General features: G+C 33.4%; 1 protein-coding gene across 8 annotated transcripts in view; it reads right to left on the bottom strand.

The window, feature by feature from the left end:
* Positions 1-15,466, bottom strand: part of GRIK2 (glutamate ionotropic receptor kainate type subunit 2) — a 672,448-nt gene that overhangs the window by 94,392 nt on the left and 562,590 nt on the right. Inside the window, exon 14 of one of the 8 annotated variants that reach the window (XM_030809508.1) lies at positions 11,374-12,268. The exons of the other annotated variants lie outside the window; for them this stretch is intronic. Within the exon in view, the coding sequence (XP_030665368.1) occupies positions 12,233-12,268 (36 nt within the window). The 3' untranslated portion in view covers positions 11,374-12,232. Of the gene's footprint in view, positions 1-11,373; positions 12,269-15,466 lie in introns of those variants that run through there. 8 annotated transcript variants of the gene reach the window in all.

The following is a 15,466-nucleotide window of genomic DNA, read 5'->3' as shown; positions in this document are numbered from 1 at the left end:
CTCAGCCCCACAAATTGCTGGGTTTATAGGCATGAGCCACCACACCCAGATGCACAGAACACTTTTAAACTGCCCTTTTTTTTCCAGTAGGCTAAATTCCTGGGCTTTGTTATCCTGCTGTCACACTCATGTAAACAATCTAGAAAAAAATATAGCCATTTATTCCATGAGTATATTTAAGCTACTCAATTCCACTGAGAAAAATATATTACATAACAGAAGATAAATTTCTTCAGTGGTCTCCAGTTTCCACTGAATGTTCAAAATTGCCCTATAATTTTACTGTTACCCAATGAGTTCATCTCCAATTTCTCACTGTAGATCTTTAAACACTTTCCATTTTCCTGAAATGTCGGATCTTGCTACCTTTCCCTTCACTTTGACCTCTTTTTCCTCCTCTCCTTCCAATATAATGACAGACCCCTCTACCCCTACGCTCCATCCAAAACTAAATGATTTTGTTTTTGTATATCATCCTCTTCAGTTTTCTCAGGGATGTTATGTTATCAATTATTCCCTGTCTTTATAGTTTTTAAATCTCTTCTCTCCTTGCTCTTTTATAATTTAACCCCAAAGAAAAATAGATTAAATAGATGACAGTTGAATGGATGGATGGATGGATGGATGGACAGACAGACCGACCGACTGACTGACAGACAGAGATAGATAGATAGATAGATACATATGTACATACATACATACATACATAAAATATCTGTTTACAAATAAATGGCCTAAAAACTACCTGACTCCACCTGCCCACCTTGACCTTCATTTTTGGCACTCTCAGTCTTTTCCCACTCTTAGGCCTTTTCCACTTTTTCCACTCTTATTTTCACACATGCTGTTTCTATTTCCTCAACTCCAGTTTTTTCTCACTTACCTCAAATTGGGCTTCTGCAATGAATTCCATGTCAGAAAGTCCAATGGATTTCTCTTTATCCTTGTCTTGCTTGACATCTCAGCAGGACATAACATTGTTGATCACAACACTTTTCTTACAACAAGCCCTTTTCTTGGTTTCCCTGATATCACACTCCGCATTACCTGTGTATTTGGCTGCTCTCTCAATCTCCTTTTTTGGGTTATTTTCCTATGAAATCTTGGTGAATTAAGTGCCACAGGTCACTGACTAAACACCAGTCTCTTCACCCTACACTTCCTCAGGTGATTTCATCTATTCCCAAGATTTACATTTCTTGAGTTAACAACACCAAACCTAACCTCTCTGTGCCCATATTCTTATATTCTTACTAGATATCTCTGTGTAGAGGGCTTACAGGCATTTCAAAGTTAACAGACCCCAAACTGAAACTACGATTTTTCTCTACTATTTTTCTTTTTGTGGCTCTATAACTCACTCTGTGGAACCAAAAAATCGTCCTTGACGCCTTCCTTTTTTTGTGCTTCCTATATAAAAGAAAGAAACAAAATAATCAGCACTATTCTTTTCATGTTTGAATATTTCTATATAAGATTTTGTTTCTTCTGGATCCAACCTTACCCTATAATTTACCCTTAATTTTTACCTAACTCTATTTTTGTTTCAAGTCTCAGTTAAATTCAATTCGAGTTTTAAATAAAACCTGTCTTGAGCTTCCCAGTTTGATCGATTAACTGTTTTATATATGCCCTCTAATATATTGCTGTGATGGTTACTTTTATGTATCAGTCTGGCTAGGTTATTACCCAGCTGTTTAATCAAACACAAATCTAGGTGATGCTTGAAGCTATTTTGTATGTGTGGCTAACATCTACAATCAATTGACTTTAAGTAAAGGAGACTGTCCTCGATGATGTGGATGAGCTTCATCCAATCAGTTGAAAGGCATTGAGAGCAAAATCTAAGATTTCTCAGAAAAGAAATTCTTCCTCAATACTGTAGCATTCCTCTGCCGGAGTTGCCAGCCTGCTGGCTTGCTTACAGATTGAGACTTTCCAAAGTCCCTATAATTGTGTGAGCCAATTCTTTAAATTAAATTTCGTTATGTGTGTGTATGTTCTGTTTTTCTGTAGAACTTTAACTAATGCAGTTTCTATAGCACCCGCCACTTTTTTAGCTAGCATTCAACATATGCCTAATAGTATCTTAACATTTGTCTTCTCTGTGATATCATAACCTCAAGGAAGGCAGGATGTGTATCTGCTATTGATAAATTTCCATAGAATCTTGCACATTTTCTGGCAGACATAGTATGTACTCAAAAATTATTTTAAAATAAAGTGTAAAAGATTTTGCATGTCTTTTGTTTTGATACTTTATAATACTCATTGGTATTGTTTACATTTTATAAAATGCATTTTTATGCACAATTATTTACAAAAAGACAAGTTGGCTAAATTTTCCTGGACACAACTAGTTAAATTTGTATAGTAGAGACTCTATTATTAAAAATGACTTTCAGAATTTGGAAGTAGTATAATTTAATAAAGCATATGTTGATTGCCAATTTAAAGGGACCAATTGTATGAGTCATATAAATTAGTATATCCAAATGTATATTTCTTCTCGATATATTACTATGTATTAGTAGGGCTAAACTGTATTGGGAAGGTTGAGCCCTTGTAAGACCTCTCCAGGGCCTTTGATATGTTATTGTGCATTGTGATTCACTGCAATCAGATGTGCTATACAATGCATCATTTCTCACACCTATTTGATCACAATAATGCTTTTAGTTCATACTGTATCTGAAGGTAATAGGGTTCCAAAGAATGAACTTTGAGTAACACTGATGATTGGATGATTTATTTATAATGCTATTTAGGGCAATTTCCCCCCAATACTTGACAATATTATCACATTCCTGATCCTTTAAAATTATCATTTAATATAAATAACCTTATAATTGGTAGTATGTTTAAAACAAGATCTAAAATTAAACATCTTGAGGTTCATGAAGATTTCAAAATATCATAGTGATTCCAAATTTCTGAGGAAAAGACAGCAAAAAACTTTCTCCTGAAAGGTTATGGTAGTGAAAATCTTTCTATGTCTTGCATTATAAGTTTTAACGTGTCTTTTATTGTAGAAGATCTTTATGTTCTTGCATTTTTGGATATTACTGAGATTGAATGTTTATTATGCATACTTACAACTATAGTCATAAATGTATGTAAAAGTGGTGTCATTTATTAAGGAGTTATTGCTTTGAAATTTTAGAGTTTAGAAACATTACTTCAAGTGCTTGCTAAAAATAGTGAATTCTAGATCCAACTCTAGAGGTTTTGATACAGTAAATCAGAAAAAAATGGCTCAGATTGTACATTTTTAAAAAGTCTTTCAGATGATTTTTCAGCCACTGAAGTTTTTATGCCCTATTATGTCTGAGAGATAGGTCATATTTCTATTAGTAACACTGGCTCACTAGTTTCATGATTAAACTCTGGGCAGAGAGTTAGTCCCTACTAGACATAGAAAAGTGTATTAAATTTTGGAGCCCAGAGAGCCAAAGTGATCAGAAGCAAAAAGAACAAATCTTGAGGCATCACACTACCTGGCTTCAAACTAAACTATAAGGTTACAATAATCAAAACAGCATGGTACTGGTACAAAAATAGACACATAGATCAATGGAACAGAATAGAGAACCCGTAAATAAAACCACACACCTAAAACCATCTGATCTTCAACAAAGCTGACAATAACAAGCCATGGGAAAGAGACTCTCTATTCAAGAAATGGTGCAGGGATAACTAGCTAGCCATGTGCAGAAGAATAAAACCGTACTCCTACCTTTCACCATATATAAAAATCAACCCAAGATTAATTAAAGATTTAAATATAAGACCTTCGACTACAAACCTAGGAAATACTCTTCTTGACATTGACCTTGGCAAATAATTTTTGGCCAAGTCCCCAAAAGCAATTGCAATAAAAGTAAGACCAAATTAAAGAAACTATCAACACAGTAAACAGACAACCTACGGAATAGAAGAAAACGTTCACAAACTGCATCCAACAAAGGTCTAAAATCCAGAATCCATAAGGAACTAAAATAAATCAACAAGCAATAAACAAATGATTCCATTAAAAAGTGGGCAAAGGACATGAACCCATACTTCTCAAAAGAAGACATACACGCAGACAATGAACATGAAAAAATGTTCATCACCACTAGTCATCAGAGAAATGTAAATCAAAACCACAATAAGATACCATCTCACACCCATCAGAATGGTGATTATTAAACAGACAAAAAACAACGATGCTGGTGAGGCTCGGGATAAATATGAATGCTTATACACTGTTCGTGAGAATGTAAATTATTAATATTTCAGCCACTGTGGGAAGCCATTTGGAGATTACTCAAAAAACTTAAAAACAGAGCTACCTTTCAACCCAGCAATCCCATTATTGGCTATATGTCCAAAAGAAAATAAATCATTCTACCAAAAAGAAACATGCATTCATACATTCATCACAGTGCTATTCACAATAGCAAAGACATAGAATCAACACAGTAACACTCAATCAACGGTGGAATGGATAAAGAAAATATGGTACATATACACCATCAACGGTGGAATGGTTTGTTGGCTTGTTGTTTGTTTACCTGTTTGCGTAGATCTCAAATCAATTGGGAAAGTGTTTCCTGCCCACTGGGAAGGAAAACACCTGATATCTGGACCAGAAAGATTTTGGGTTTTCGTGTTCACTTTTGACCCGTGACTGAGGTGATGGGACTGCAGGTATAAGTTGTCTTTGTGACTATGCAACTGTGTTTGAAATTGAGAAAGATCTTCACTTCCATCTCCAGAGGATAAAAGTACATTAAATTGTAGCATCTCTTAAGCTAAAGAATCACTGTTCTAATTTGTTTATTTTTTAAAAGTGCTTATGTAAATTAAATATTCTCAAATACATAGAATTTTTTAAAAGAATTTCTAATACATGAATTGTGATAACCTCTAAAAAAAATCACCAAAGGCATTTTCTATAAAATATCAAATCACAACTGGTTTAATAATGATTTAAAGAAGAAAAACAGTTATATGACTTTATATAAAGTAACAATGTTAAGTAATATACAAGTGGGCAATTTAATTTTTATAAGATTTAGGTTTGATTCCTCATGAAAAGTCTATTTAATCTGAATTCCTGGAAGTTTGTATACTAGGTTACTAATAAAATAAAAATGTACTCCTATAAAAATGTTTAATATCATAAAAATGTATTTTAAATAAGTTGAATCATAATTCTCTCAATCTTTTTATTTCAACAATAATTCTGTTTTATAGTTTGTCAACCTGAACAAAATTTTCAAGATCTTTAGGTAACTTAAAACTTAGCCTAATATTACATTGAGTTACTTATCATGGAATACATAAGTAATATTGCGATAAAATACTATAAATTATTGATTACCAAGCGTAAAATTAAGTTTTACTGTCTACAAGAGATGAATACATATAACAAGTATTGGAGAATATAAAAGAGGAAACTATATTTGCCTTGGATTATAAGACTTAGCTAAAAACCAACCATTAAATTGTTAATATTTTCTAAGTTTGCTCAGTTTTGATGGATTGATTCATAAGATATCCTATCATAATCGCAGGACACAGCTCAGAGCAAGTGAGGAGGGGATGGGCCTGTCAAATATTAGTCCCTCTTCCTTTATCCTTTGAATCACTTATGCATTGACAATTTCTTGAGCACCTATCACAGGCCATTGATTGCATTATGTGCTCAGGGGAAACAGATGACTAGAACATTCAGGTCCTCAACATATCTTGTTATAAAAGTTAAGATCTAAACAAATGATTAGAATAAAGTGGATTTAGTAATGCGCTTATTTTCTTACAGGAACTCCAGCCTTGTCAAACTCTATTAATTCTGTTACTCTCAAGATCTACTCGGGCATCGCTACTTTCATAATATATTTTTAAAATTTCTCCTTTACTTCTGCCCTAGAGAAATCAATCACTTCTTAGGACACACCTAAAACTTTTGTGCCTTTTATATTAAACTTATGCTACAATGCAATTATCTTTTGACATATTTGCATTACCTAAATTGTTTTCTTCCTTAGCTAAACAATTTGTTAAAATACAAAGTACATTGTTTCACAGGGGAGAATAATTAACTTTAATTTGGAAATGCCATGTAAAATATACATTCTGATAATGGCAAAATGACAGTAGACAAAGAATACATATTTCTGATGAGGAGAAAATTTACAGATTAATTTATTTGTATGAAGAATTTGGCACATAAAGTTATACACAAGGTACATGCAGTCACTAAATATTTATTGGTTATATACTATACTTGTTTTTATGCTATCTAATGTGGATTACAAAGAAATCCAAACCACATAAACATCATAATTATTCTAAAAAGAAAAATAGATTATAAACTACCTTTAGGGAAACATATCAGTTATTATTGAAAAGTGTTTTATACAGACAAGGATTATTTTATCAAATATATTTTTCTCCAATTAGTTATTATACTCCCTTTCTCTTTCCTTCCTTCCTCCTACCTCCTATTTTGAGATTTACTCAAATGAGGTAAAATTAACCAATTCCACAGACTTCAAATTTATGACTGATGCTTTGTTATGAACAAGTAACGGCAAACATACTGTGAAATCAAAAGTATAAAATGTCAATACATTATTATGTCATTCAAAAATACTTGTGTATGATAACATGCAAGGAGAATATGTTTTCACTGAGATATATTCTCACATAAATTATTACAAAAATAAACATTACTTTTTTTTATTAAGACTCATGTGAAACACTTTACAGAGGTATTATTCAACTCAAGGAACAAACTGAAAAATGAGGGAGAGCAATGACAAAGCTGAAGATAGACTCTCTGACTTGTTATAGAAATGGCATGGTGAGAGTGACAGATTTGGATATCTGAAAGAAAAACAGGGAACTAAATTGTATTCGATAGCTTTTATGAGCAGGCATTGAAAAAATAAGGTTTACAAATTTTATCTAAGCCGATATGCAAAACAGCACTATACACCTGGTACTTTATCCAGTTTTACAGGAGGACACCTAAGACGCACAGCAGTTAAGCAAATGTCCCGAGATCAAAAAATGAATAATGAAGTATAGTAAATTCTTATAATTTTATGTTGCCTTGGTGTTCATTTTGAATACAAGTTTAACTTTCTTATAGCAGAAGCAGGGTTTGGTCACCCTTGACTCAGTTTCCAGTTCTACACCACACCCAAATGCCTCAATCCAGAGGCCCCAGATAAGAGCTTAGATGCATCTCTCCAGCTTAGCAGACCAGGTTGTCCATTTTCCGGCTACTTCCTTTAAAAAAACTATTCAGGTATTTTTCCGCAAACTTAACATAATCCACACCCTATGCCCTTATGTATCCTGCTAATTGCCATATGTTCTCTCTCTCTCTATGCCTGACTCTACATTTCTGCCTTGCATGACCTGGAGACAGAGAACTGTCCTCCTGACTCATTGTGTTCTCCCTGCCTAGGATCCATAAGTAAAAAGTCTTCGAGCTTGTTTCTTACTGTGGTGGTGTATCAAATTTGCACCTTCCATACAAAGAACTACAGCTTCCCCTGGCCAGAATTTCCCTGGGATGCCAGGAAGAACACAAAGTCAGGATCCCAGTGCTGCAGCAATGGTTAGGCAGGCACAAACTGAACATGGATCAAACAAGAGCCACAAGGGCATCTTCCAATATAAACACCTTTCCTGTGTGAGAGACCCCCTGGTCAAAGGTTTGAGAACTAGACATTAGGCTGTCTAGCAGGTTAAAGTAGTATCCCACAAAAGTCACACTGTAAACACCCATGTCTAGTTCTCCTTCGTTTCCCAATAGGACAGGGTTGCTAATAGGTCTGGTACTGAAACCCCAATTGCTAGAGGCTCTTAAAACACAAGGAAAATCTGCTTCTAACTGGGATCAGAGGACCTTCACAAACCTCTTCTCCAGTGAAACATTCACAATTGATAAAAATAATATAATAATATACATATATATCATATACAAAATCATGTACCTAATTATACATATAAAATATGTGTTAGCATTGTTTTATTATATATCATGTACCTATAACCTTATATATGATGTTATATGTATAATGATATATATGTATATATCATACATTAATTAAACATAATTATGTATATATTATATATCAACATTTAAAGTCTCCAGAGACTGTTCTAAGATATACGGCAAATTATATGTAATTATTTTTTCAAGAAACACTAAATCTCAGTAACAATAGGAAGTGTCTATGTAATTTGAACCTTAACTCGTACCCTCCTTCCCATTCCTAACTCCAGAGCAGTGGTGCATATTTTGCCCAAGAAGAGAGCCAGGTAATAAGAACTGAGAACTCTGAAGTTCTGCCCAAAAGAGCTAACTTTATTTAGAAAAGAATGTAGGCAAGTTCGAGTTGAAGGGTACTCTCTGAAATAATGGAAATTTTATTGGTAAGCAATTAAGTGGAGACTGCTATCTCCATGATGTATTGTTGGGTTTGCAGCATATATAATGATGTATGGTTGGGTTTGAAGCATATATACATATAATATGTACAAAAATTAGAGCATAAAATGGATAAGAGGAAATAGAGCTTTCTAGGATTGTTTCTATACTAAACTAAATAAGTGGCTGGGCGTGGTGGCTCATGCCTGTAATCCCAGCACTTTGGGAGGCCGAGGCAGGTGAATCACAAAGTCAGGAGATCAAGATCATCCTAGCTAACACAGTGAAACCCCATCTCTACTAAAAATACAAAAAAAAAAAAAAAGAAAGAAAGAAAGAAAAAGAAAAAGAAAAAAAAAAGAAAGGAAAAGAAAAATCATCTGGGTGTTGTGGCGGGCGCCTGTAGTCTCAGCTACTCGGGAGACTGAGGCAGGAAAATGGCGTGAACCCAGGAGGCAGAGCTTGCAGTGAGCTGAGATGGCGCCACTGCACTCCAGCCTGGGTGACAGAGCTAGACTCCATCCCAAAAAAAAAAAAAAAAAAAATCCTAAATAAGTATAAATATGAAATAGATTCTTATAAATTAAGATATATAATTCCTAAATCAGCCACAAGGAAAATAACAAAAAATACAAAGAAAAATCATTAAATTAAAATGTTACACAAGAAACTATTCTCTTAATGCAAAAGTGGTAAAGGAGAGAGGACAAAAGAGACATAAGAGATTTTTCAGAACAAGACATACAAGCAGCCAAAAGACATGAAAAAATGTTCAACATCACAAATTATCAGAGAAATGCAAATTAAAACCACAATTAAATACCATCGTACACCAGATAGAATGGCTATTATTAAAACCTCAAATAATAACACATGTTATAGCACATTTAGAGAAAAGTGAATGCTTATACACTGTTGGTGAGAATGCAAATTAGCATAACTTCTGTGGAAAACAGTATAGAGGTTACTCAAAGAACTAAAAATAGAACAGTTATATAATCCAACAGTCACATTACTGGGTATATACCCAAAGGAAAAGAATTCACTATATCAAAAAGACACCTGAACTTACATGTTTGTCACAGCACTATTCACTATAGTAAAGTTGTGGAATAAACCTAAATGTCCATCAACTGATGATTGGATAAAGAAAATTTTATATATATATATATGTATATATCTATAATTCTTATATATAAAATTCTTATAGATATGTATAATTCTTATTGATATATATATATCTATAAGAAAATTATACATATATATACACACACATATATACACACACACAAACACACATACACCCCATGTAATACTACTTAGCCATAAAAAAGAATGAAATCATGTCTTTTGCAACAACATAAAGCAGGAGATCATCATCTTAAGTGAAATAATTCAGAAACAAAGTCAAATACCTCACATTCTCAATTAAAAGTAGGAATTAACAATGGGTACACATGGACATAGAGAGGGTAATAATAGACACCGGAGCTATAAAAGGGTAGGAGGTTGGGAAGGGAGTGAGGATTGAAAATTGCCTATTGTGTACAATGTTCACTATTGGGGCGATGAGCACATTAAAACCAAGACTTCACCACTACACAATATACCCATGAAACAAAACTGCACTTGTACCCCTGAAATCTTTAAAAATAAATTTAAAAATCTCAAGTTCATGGATCAAAAGACATAATATCGTTAAGGTAACAATATTTTCCAAATAGATATAAAATTAATATCTAATATGGCTTTTTGCAGAAATTGGTCAGTTATCCCAAAATTCTGATAGAAATGAGGACTTAGTCATAAGTTTTTTGCTTAGGCCAAAGGGTAAAAACAAAGAATTAATAACAGAAAGAAATAGACTTACGGAAATTTAAAATGCATTTTAAATTTAAAATCTTTAAAATTTAAAGATTAAAGAGCAAATCACACTGACATAAGGATATATTATTAGCTGAATAAAAATACATGACATAATAAACTTATGGGATGAAGTTAAAGCAGTGCTTAGAGAGAAATTTATAAATGTAAATGATTATATTTAAAAAGAAAAATGACCTCATATCAATGACCTAACCTTCAACATAAAGCAGTGGAAAAAGAAGAGCAAAGTATATCCGAATAAAGCAGAAGGAAGAAAATAAGAAAAACTAGAATGAAAACTAATGAAGCAACAACTTGAAAAAGAGAATCAAAGAAACACAAAGCCAAGTCTGAAAAGATCAACAATACTGACAAACTTTTAGCAAGAATAACAAAATTATCAGTATCAGAAATGAAAGTAAGATGATTGCCTACAATCTAACAGAAATAAAAAGATTAAAAGGGAATAGCTGTGTGGCAACAAATTAGACAATATAGATGAAATGGATAAATTCCTTAAAAAACACAAACTACCAAATCTGACTGTAAAACAAATGGAGAGAGAGAGAGAGAGAGAGACAGAGAGACAAGCCCTCGCTCTGTTGCTCAGGCTAGGACTCTTGGTGAGTGGGAGCATTCCACCATGCCTGTCTGCTTTTTTTTTTCTTTTAGATATGGGAACTCACCTCACTTTGTTGCCTATGGTAGCTTTGAACTCCTGGACTCAAGCAAACTTCCTGCTTTGGCCTCCCAAAGTGTTAGGATTACAGACATGAGCCACTGTGCCCAGCCTGGATATATAATTTTTAACACTTCCTAGAGATAAAAGCTTAGGACCAAACGGCTTTTCTGGTGAAATCTGTCAAACATTTAAAGCAAAATTAATACCATTTCTTCATAAATTATTCCAAAAAGCAAAAGAGGCAGGAACACTTTCCAACTCACTCCATGAGGCCAGTGTCAACCTGATATCAAAACCAAAAAAAAAAAAAAAAACACAAGAAAAACAAACTACATACCAATATATCTTATGAATATAGATGCAAAATGTATCAACAAAATACCAGCACACTGACTCCAGCATCACAGAAAAATAATTATACACCAAGACCAAGTGGGATTTAATTAAATAATGTGAGGTTGTTTTAAAGTGCACAAACAAATAAATGTAATGTATTTTATCAGTAAAATAAAGGAAAAATCAGAGGACCATGTCAGTAAACTCAGAAAAAGCACTGACAAATTCAGTACCTCTGGAGTGATTAAAAAGCACTCAAATAATCAGTGAAGGAAGGGAATGCCTTCAACATTGTCTAAGGCAGCTGTGAAAAATCCACACCTAATGTAATAATGGTGTAAGACAAAATGTTTCCCCCCGATCTTAGGAGCAAGATAACAGTGTACACCTTTGTCATTTACATTCAACATTATACTGTAATTCTCATATTGCCAGGCCATAAAGGCAAGAAAAAAAACACAAAGGCATCCAGATTGGAAAGAAAACCTTGAACTATCTCTCTTTGTAGTTGACAGGATCTTGTATATAGGAAATCCAGATGTATCTACTAACACTGTGAGAATTAATAGAAGAGTTCTAACCCATTGTAGTATATAAAATCATTATAAAAAATCACTTATATTTCTATATATAAAATTGAACTATCAGAAAATGAAATTATAAAACTTGTATTTATAATAGTATTGAAAAGAATACAATACAGAGGGATATATTATTTAAAGAAGTGCAAGATCTAATAATAAAAGTGAAAACACATTGAAAGAAATTAAAGAAGACATAAATAATTTGAAAAACATCTCATGTGCATGGATCAAAAGACTTAACATTGTTAAGATAACAATACTTCCCAAATAAATATAAAATTAATACCTCATGTGGCTTTTTGCAGAAATTTGTCAGTTATCCCAAAATTCTTATAGATGCAGGGAACTTGACATGGTCAAAACAATCTTGAAATAAAAAAGGAAATTGATGATCTTCCTAATTTCCAAACTACAGTAGGCAATACTATGTGGTATGTAGATATGGATAGACGTACAGATTAATTGAAAAGAATTAAAAGTTCAGAAATAAACCCTTACATTATGGTCATTTCTTGTTTTACTAGAGTACCAAAACAATTCAACCAGGAAAAGAATAATCTTCAGCACACTGTGTTGGGACACTTTGATATCTACATACAAAGGGATGGAATTGTGTTTGTCTTTCACATCATACACAAAAATTAAATCAAAATGAATTGTAAACCCAAATATAAAAGTTAAAACTATAAAACTCTTAGAAAAAAATACAGTAGTATCTCTTTAGGACCTTGGGTTGGGAAAAGTCTCCTTTGATATAACATCAAAAGCAAAGATCCAAAGAATAAATAATTATAATAAATGTCATTAATATTAAAAGCTTTTGTATATCAAAGGACAGAATGAACAAAGTAAAATGACAACCCAAGAATGGAAAAATAACTTTTGCAAATCATATTTCTGAGGAGGGATTTCTATCTGTAAAATATAAAAATACTCTTACAATTCAATAATAAAAAGACAACCCAATTTAAAAATGAGCAAAGGATCTGAACAGACATTTCTCCAAAGATATACAAATGGTGAATGAGCACATAAAAGATGCTCAACCACATTAGCTATCAGGGAAGTACAAATCAAAGCCATGAGTAGATAGCACTTTCTCACACTAGGATGGCTATAATCATAAAGACAGAAAATAGTATGTGTTGGTGAGGATGTGAAGAAACTGGAGCCCTTGTACACTGCTAAAGGCAATGTAAAACTGTGCAGCCATTTAGAAAGTAGTTTGGTTTTCCTCAAATGGTTAAACATAGATTTACCATGTTTAAATTCTGCTTCTAGATATAGACCCAAGAAAAATGAAAATATATGTCTACCCCAAAACTTGTACATTAATACTTATAGCAGTATTATTTATAATATCAAAAAAGTGGAAGCAATTCAAATGTCCATCCTCTGATAAACAAATAAAATTTGGTATATCAATGTAGTATAATATTATTCTGCAAAAAGAAGAATAAAATTTTGATACACACTGAAACGCAGATGAAAGTTCAGTTAAAGCCAAAGAGCATTTATTCTATAGTACTGTTTACATTAAATGTTCAGACTAAGAAATTTTATAGTCAGAAGAAGATTAGTGGTTTATTAGGTATGGTGGAGAGTGGACGTTTTAAGCAAATGGGGAATGATTGTTAATGAGTACATGCTTTCTTTTCAAAATGTTGAAAATGTTCTAAAAATTATTGTGGTGACACTTTGGGAGGCCAAGACGGGTGGATCACGAAGTCAGGAGATCGAGACCATCCTGGCTAACATGGTGAAACCCCATCTCTACTAAAAATAAAAAAACTAGCTGGGCGTGGTGGCAGGCGCCTGTAGTCCCAGCTACTCGGGAGGCTGAGGCAGGAGAAAGGCGTGAACCCGGGAGGTGGAGCGTGCAGTGAGCCCATATTGTGCCACTACACTCCAGCCTGAGGGACCGAGCAAGACTCCGCCTCAAAAAAAAAGTATTATGGTGATTATGTAGTTCTGAATATACTAAAAATTCTTGAACTTTTTACTTTAAACAGGTGAATTACATGGTATATAAATTACATCTTAATAGAGCTTTTATTTTAAAAAAAATAAACAAAACTTGGAACTATAATTCAACTCTGCAATTAGGCTTTGGTTACATAGACAGAAAAGCTAATCTTCACACAAAACCTGTACATGGATATTCATAGCAGCTTTGCTCAAAATAGCCAAAACCTCAAAACATCCCAGATGTACTTCAACCAGTAAATGCTTAAACAAACTGTGGTAAAACCATACCATTAAAGGTTACTCAGCAGTAAAAAGGAACAAACTATTGATTCTCATAACAACCTGGATGAACCTCCAGAGAATTAAGCTAAATGGTAAAAGCTAATAGCAAAAGGTTACATACTAGATGGTTCCATCATAGAAGAGGATCCATTTACGTAACATTCTTGAAGTGACAAAATTGCTGAAATGGAGAACAGATTAGGAACTGTCAAGAGCTAACGAAGGGGATGTGGGAGAAAAAAGGTTATGACTGTTGAAGGGAAAAATGATGTGTTTGTGATGATAGAAATGTTATGTGTCTTTTCTCTAACAATGCCAACATCCTTGTGATCAGGTACTATTGCTTTTCATGATATTACACTGAGGGACTCTTAAAGGCTATGTATTAGTTCCTTCTCCTGCTGCTATGAAGAAATACCCGAGACTGGGTGTAAAGAAAAAGAGGTTTAATGGACTCACAGTTCCACTTGGCTGGGGAGGCTTCACAATCACGGTGGAAGACAAAAGAGGAGCAAAACACGTCTAACATGGCAGCAGGCAAGAAAGTGTGTGCAGGGGAACTACTCTTTATAAAATCATCAGATCGCATGAGACTTATTCATTATCACCAGAACAGCATGGGAAAAATCTGCCCACACGATTCAATTACTTGCCACTGGTTCCCTCCCATGACACGTGGGGATTATGGGAGCTACAATTCAAGATGAGATTTAGGTGGGAACACAGTTAAACCATATTAGTCTACATGGAATGTCTCTGTATTATTTCTTACAACTGCATATGAACCTACACTTAAAGCAAAAATATTTAATCAAAACATGCATGTATTGAATCCTCAATTTAAACCCATTTGTGAATTATACCAAAAGCCATTCCATTTACTTCAACAATAGATTTTACGATTGGCAGTGTCTAGAAAGTGGAAACAGATAATTGAAAGATGAATTCTATCAGATTTGACACAGGACTAAATGTTAGTTTCTCAACTCTCTTAAATACCTTGTACCCATCATGTTAAAGAAAAATAGAAAATACAGGATTCCTTCACACTTCATGGGTTATAATGACTGCAGTTTAGATGATACTTTCACATACATGCAAACACAACATTTTAAAGCATTAAACATTATGTATTTCCAGTTTTAAAAGGTGTTTGGATGACTGCACTCAATGATTTCTCTACTAACATCATAGTAAAATATATTAATATGGCAAGACACGCCAAATGACGATTCACAACAGAAAATTAGAACTGACACACAACTTCTTGCTGAAGTTGAAATAAATGTCCTTAACTACAATGATGCTTAAACT

Source organism: Nomascus leucogenys, chromosome 3 (assembly GCF_006542625.1).
Source record: "Nomascus leucogenys isolate Asia chromosome 3, Asia_NLE_v1, whole genome shotgun sequence".
Classification (NCBI taxonomy): Eukaryota; Metazoa; Chordata; class Mammalia; order Primates; family Hylobatidae; genus Nomascus; species Nomascus leucogenys.
This window is presented reverse-complemented; position numbering and strand designations above follow the sequence as displayed.